The sequence below is a fragment of the Epinephelus moara genome, chromosome 1 (assembly GCF_006386435.1).
Source record: "Epinephelus moara isolate mb chromosome 1, YSFRI_EMoa_1.0, whole genome shotgun sequence".
NCBI lineage: Eukaryota > Metazoa > Chordata > Actinopteri > Perciformes > Serranidae > Epinephelus > Epinephelus moara.
In genome coordinates, this window is record NC_065506.1 from 17,206,551 (window position 1) to 17,213,404 (window position 6,854).

General features: G+C 39.3%; 1 protein-coding gene across 4 annotated transcripts in view; it reads left to right on the forward strand.

The window, feature by feature from the left end:
• Nucleotides 1–6,854, forward strand: part of igdcc4 (immunoglobulin superfamily, DCC subclass, member 4) — a 65,682-nt gene that overhangs the window by 35,268 nt on the left and 23,560 nt on the right. For all 4 annotated transcript variants that reach the window (XM_050040607.1, XM_050040625.1, XM_050040617.1 and 1 more), the window contains exon 4: nucleotides 1,713–1,846. In XM_050040607.1, coding sequence (XP_049896564.1) covers nucleotides 1,713–1,846 — 134 coding nt within the window. The remainder of the gene's footprint in view (nucleotides 1–1,712; nucleotides 1,847–6,854) is intronic.

Here is a 6,854-nt window from a genome sequence, read left to right on the forward strand (position 1 = left end):
TCTATGTTCATTTGACATATGAAACATACATGTTCATGCAAATCAATTTAGTGCTGTTTAATTACAGTCTCGTTATTATCCCATCACTTCTTTGTATCCTCCCCTGGAACATACTGTCTGCAATTACAAGCTTCAGTGGAGAGGTCAGAGTGCAGTGATTACCAAGCACTCTAATTTGACCTTGACAATACAGTGCAAAACTTACCAATAATAGTAACAATTAACAGAACATCAGGTCCAGGGGCTGAGGGTCCCTCCCTCATTACACACCTGTCAACCACCTCAAAATCTTAAGAGTAAAAATAAAAAATAAAATGTATTATGTAGCCATTGATGATATTTCCAGTATTCTTATTATCGTTTTTAGTCATTCATGAAAGCTTCAAAAATGGCCACTGCCTGATGACCTCAGATGCCCACACAAGAAGTTTTCTTTGACTACAGGAGTGTTTCAAAGTAAATATTCAGGTTTTCTACAACCTTTCAGAAGACAACTGAAGAATTACCTTGAGGTGTCAAGCTTTTCACTATGAAGGCTCTGTGCTCTTACACAGAAAAAAAAGATTCAAAATGAGCGTCTGCTGCCACCTCCTCGACAGATCTCTGTCTGTCTGTTCTCTCACACAGATGCTCTCATTTACGGGGCCACTTAACGATGTTGACATTTCGCTGTGACTCTACTGGCTCCAGCGCCTTGGAATTTGTTTCCAGCCTTATTGCACAGGACTAAGTGCTAATGGCTGCTGTAGCCCTGCATGACCTGCAAACAGCTCGCTGCTTATGAGGTCTTATTGGTGGGATGTGGTTCTCCGACCTCAGGCGATGTTAATGGTCTCTCACAAAGATGAGCCAACGGATGGCTGATACATCACTGGCTTTTTCTCTCTCTGTTCTCTCCTGCTCTAATGTGCCTTTTTCTCTCTATTGGGCCTTCTGCCACCTCCCTTCCCATTCCCTTTACATCTCTTTTCGGTTACACTTCTATCCCCATTTTCTCTTCATTCATGGCTCCCTATCTTCCTCTCATTAACTCTTTCTTTTCTTATTCTTTGTTTTTCCCATCAACTGCCTTTTTTTCTCACCTTCTCTCCACTCTCTTCCCCTCTTCCCTTCTGAACAGGCTACCACTGCTCAAATTTAGGTGGGATTAATAGGCTGTGATAAAGTGATAAGAGGTTGTGAGATGGCATTACATTGCCAGGGCCCTGGGGGCTTGGAGTAATATTTCTGGAACATGACCTCCACAAAAGGGGGAGAAGTAGAGTCATGTAGGATTAAAGTAGAAATAGTAAATATCAACAGCACAAATAGACATTGTACTCAAAATTATAAAATACGCAAATGTAATTGTTATTTTCTGTACTGCTTTTTGAGTATTCTGTGCTTGCATGATTCTGTGCTTGAGAGATTGTCTTTGTCCAGAAGACAACGTTCATCTTCCCATCCCTGTATTTAAGTTTCTTTTGGGTTGCATGACTTGTAATTGCAGCCTCTCCTTGTTGTGGTCGCACACAATAGCTTCTCTTCGGAATAAAGACGGATGGAGTCCTGTGAGGCCCCAGCAGTAAACCCTGCAGAGTTGATCAGCTGGATGTTTCATGCTGCAGGGCACTAAGCCATTTATTCAGTCGATTTTCTCTCTCTGTGCCATTCGCCTTCTCACTCTTTCTCCCTCTGTCACCTCTTCCTCTGTTTCGCCCTGTGTACAACAGGTTCATTTCCCTTCTTAACGGGGTGCTCCAGATTCTGGAGGTGACCAAGGAGGATGAGGGCGCCTACCGCTGTGTCGCGTCCAACTCTGCCAGGAAGGACATCAGTCATGAAGCCAGGCTCACTGTCACCACAGGTGAGGTCTGTTGCTGTGCTTTATAGTGTTTGAATAGGCAGCCGGGCCCCGCTGGGAGCTGCCAGGCCAACCTCTAAAAAATCTAATGTGAGTTTTAGTACTTGATGCTTGAAATGTGTTGGGTCTCTCTGGTGCTAACAAAATGACATTCTCACTGTGTATTGTGTAACCCAGTGTTTGTATTGTGTGTTGTGGGTTTGAAACTAAAGTGAAAAAACACTGTTGTAGGCAATTAGTTTGCTGGCTGAACTAGCAAAACAGTTTTGCATAACAGATGTGGGATTTGCATTATTTGGATCAAAACATATAAAATACTCTGCTTTGAAGAATCATTTACTTCTGTTTTTCCACATCACACTTAAGCAAGTTGCATTTTGTACCATGATTGTATTCCAAAGCCCTTTTAAGGTCATAAAATCATAATTGTTCTCACATGCCTTGAACTCTGATTTAAAGTGGGCATAGAGAAACGTAACCTCTTAAGCAGATGAATGTGAAAACATTGTAAATTCCTCTCGTACCTCGCTCTGCACAGTGAAGGTCAAACATCTAAGTCAAGTAACACAATCTAAAATGCATTCTTTGAGTGGAGGATAGTTTATAGTGGATTGCAATACAACGGAATACAATAGGAGCCGTGAGAGGCAAATGAAGAAAAAAATTCCTGGCGATCCATTTTCAAAGTTTGATCTCAGTAGTTTTCCCTCCTGTGTTTGTAACTAAAGAACAGGTGAAAGATGGATTTTGTCAAGATAATCTTTTTAAGTTCCTTAAGTTTTTTCCTTCCGTAAAACAAGTATATTTTAAGGATAATTTTTCTAAATTACTTTTCTCCATAGACCTCCATGTTAAAATCCCCAACTTTACAGCAAAAGTAAACATGTTTACAGCCTGGTACAAAAAACGGTTTTGGTCTCTATAGTTAATTTCCCCAGAAATGACAACTGTACAGAGCACAGTGGCACTGAGAATATTGTATTATATTAGTATATTTCATTTTCTGAATGTAAAAAGGATAGTTTAACGTATTGTTCGATTTGTAATGCGTACTCATACAAATACATGTATTGTTATATCCCTACCCATTTGATTTCCTTACCACTGCATTAATTGTAAGCATTCAGTTCACTGGTTGTTTTTAGCAAAATTAGCATTTCCTAGCTACATGTAGGCTGTAATCAGTTGGCAGTTATCTTCATTAGTCGTGTACAGTCACTCAGGGCCAGCCAACTCATCCCTTTTATTTTTCATTTATTCTTTTAGATTAAATATCTTTTCTAACACTCTTGAGTCTAACATCTCAATTCATTTGTGTAACATTAACAATGTTATTATTTAACTGCTTTGTCTTGACGATACAATGACAAAAGAAAGCAGCAGTAGGTCAGTAAGCTGTAAAATGCCCCAAATGTAAAATTGATTATTACATTGAATCTGAGTCCACAATTTAATACGTTTGGCTATGATTTAATGTAGGCTATGAGTATTGGCATCAACCTACAAATGATAAGATGCAATAAAGGCAGTAAGCTAATCAAGTAAACTTCAGAATCTATCACATCATCAACGAACAGGAAAGCATTATGATCTGTTATCCCACTTTCTCAACCATGTCTGTTAACGTCTTCAGCAGAGCTAAAGCAAGTCATTTCATCATTATGCACGGATATAAAGGCTCCATTATTACAGCCAGACAGTATTTCCATAAATGCCAGGGCTTGAATGGTTGCTGCTGCCTAATATAGGCAGACAATTCAAACCCTTTTGAACAAACATTTGTGGTATCAAACCGGAAGGGGACAGAATAGGAGCTTGGAGTAGCTGTTTGGCAGAGACCAACACCTCTGCAGAGCTGAGACTTTTCTCAACTCTGACTACTTGCGCTTGAAAAAAAAAAAAGCCTTTTTAAAACGACTTCAGCTTACTGAACTTCAGCCACCTTTGCCATGTGTCCTTTATGCAATGTATTTTTTTATACATTTCTGTTTCGTGTCTCATTAAAAGCATCTCTATTATGCAAAGCACTTTAAGCTGCTGATGGTTTGTACTAAATGCAAGTGCGTGCCTGTCCTTCAGACTCCATTTGCTATCACACTTAGAGATAGAAAGAAAAAAGTGTTGACAGACAGTAGTCATATTCTACACTGGAGCTGGCATTGGGCTTACACTTTCAATTTGGCCTTCCATAAGCGTCTGACACTGTGTGTTTGTTCATCTCTTCATCCACAGAACTCATTCGGTATGAACTCAGAGGAAACTGTGTGTTCAAAAAAATTAAAGTAAGGACAAACTTCAGAAGTAGATGTATTTCTGTTAAAGGGGTAAACTTGTGGAATAGTCTCTGTGATGAGTTAAAAATGTGTAATTCTATCTGTAAATTCAAAAAAATGTTTAAACTGATTGACAAATATAAATTCTTGGTATGACCAAGTATATTAAGTTTCCTTGGGCAGCTTCGCCTGTAAATTCCTAAGCCTATATCACATGTTTTTTCGTTGAAATTGATCTTTGTAACACTTTTGTCTTTGTTGTAACACTTTATGTTTTTGTTTTGGTGTGATGTAGTGTAAAAAGGGAAGGCATCATATAAGCTACGGCTTTAGCCTTCACCTTTTTGGTTCATTCATATATGTACTGCTTTACTGGAATGCATCTGGTTAATTAACAAATGAACCAAAATAAAAACTACTACTAAACTACTACTATTCTCCCTGTTTGGTAGAAGAATTGCAATTTTTTCAGTGTTTCAATTCAGCGACTAAATAAGAGCATGACATATTCAAAGTTACACCATTCAGCTGGAAACTTTATGTAAGTCATACAGAAAGTGCTGTGGGTAAAACAAGGTATTTATGTACATATTTAAACTGAATTGTCTCCCACTAATCTTCATCTTAAACTGCATTACTGATCATTTTGTGCAAACCACAGCAAAGTGTTTAAGAAGGCTGACTCTACACAGCCGTTGCTTTCTGTAATTTACCTCAATTTACTGTAATCGAAACTATTACACATCTTAATACCACAGGCAAAGAGAAATCAAACCCTGAAAATGTCATGTGCATCAATTCATAACATGGTGACAAAGGATAAATGTTACATTATGATGTGATTATGCTTCAATCAATGAAACCCAAGATGACAATTAAATGCAATGAGTTATGCTGTTTACACATTAAAAGCATATCCTTCAGTATGCCGTATCTACAGTATTTGACGATTTTGACGCCCTTCTCCAATTTGATCAGAATCCCAGGCTGACTGCGCCACACAAGGACTTGCATTAGTGGATTACATGGTGCAGTGAGTCAGTGAATAGTATTGTGAGGTGTGATTTTGCCATTAGGCAACCCACATTAAAGTCATGTCGTATTATCTGCCTCTGTAGCTATCAGTCTACTGTAATTGGCTGCTCTGTGGAAACCATTGTGTCCTTTTTGAGTCACAGCCTTTGTGTCCTTCAAAAGAAAGACAAAGAGGGGGAGAGACAGACAAGGCCAAAAGAAGCAGTCAGAATAGCATTTGGAATTTGAATACTTTTCTCATGCTTCTATCGCAATTTGAGTGCAAAATATGAGGGAAAGTGTCGTCTCTTTTTTGCACAATGGGTGCTTTTCACTTTTGATAGTCAAAGAGCTTTATGAAAATTAGTTTGCCACAATATATATAGTATATCTGACAGATTTTCACACCTGTAATGACAAAGAGGCTGATGCTATTTTCCCTTGATGGTTTTCCTGCTGTCATGGAACCCCAGAAAGAAACTACTTAAGGCTGTGTTATGAGTCATTAAGAGTAACAGCAGAAATACATGAGGCATGGATGTGGCATTTTTTTTACCTACTACACAGACTCTGTCTTTGCACTGTAGCATGTGGTTGCTGCCATCTTTACTGTGTGCATGTTGAGTTTTGCTAAGTGATAATGCAGTTGGTTATGCATTGGCTTCTGTGGTCAGTGTAGGAGCTTCAGTTGATTATAATGGGCGCCCTCTGCTGTGGGCATGTATGGTATCTTTTATTTTCAGGCCTTCATACACACACAAGCTGTCTTTGTTAGTTTAAGGAACTCACAAAGAAATACAACCCTACACCTGTGGAGTTCAAGTTTCTCTCTTTAATCGAACTAAGACTAGCCCAAGTCGCAACAGAAGCTTTTGCGGCTTCCAATTAAGTTCAAAAGTAGCCACCCACAGACACCACAACGGGAGATATGATGAACTCACTGTCTTTGCTTTAGTTCTACTCACTGGTTGATGATCTATGGTGCTTTAGTTGGTTTTAGAGTTGACTGATTTGCAGGGTGTATGAAGAGTTGCAAGATGATGCTATGAACTGATTGTCTTGACTGTTGCGTTAAAAAAAGTGAAAACAAAAATCCCCAAACAAACATTCACCAAATTAACACGCCTTTACAAAAACAAAGTTTAAATCAATGAAGTATAAATAGGGCATCACTGGCTTAGTGGGTAAAGCAGGCGTCCCATGTACAAGGCTGTTGCCGCAGCCAACCGGGTTCGAGTCCAGCCTGCATGTCATCCCCCCCCCCCCCCTCACACTTGGCTGTCCTATCCATTAAAGGTAAAATGCCCAAAAACATATCTTTAAAAAACAAAAGAAGTATAAATGACTTCATCAAACAATAAAAACTAAGATTAACCAAAAACATGGCGGGTAAAGACTGTAACCCCGTGGCGTCTTCCATGCTCTGAACTCAATTCAACACACCTGCCTTTTAATTAAAGGTTCCTGAGATGCCAGGTCAGGTGGCACATTAATTCAAATAAACACAAGAAGTTTGTGCTCTAGAAAAGGATCAGCACTCAGTGAATAACCTCCTAAGCACTATGATAAGCTATTATGGCAAGGCTTAACTATACAGACCAGTGAGCAGTGATAACTAACATGTCTTTGGGGTCATCGGGTGGGAACCTCCTTTCACCAGTGTTTCGTCTAGTTGGTCCCACGACACCTCCAGGAGGCTAGACAGTGATCTCAGGTGTCCCAGA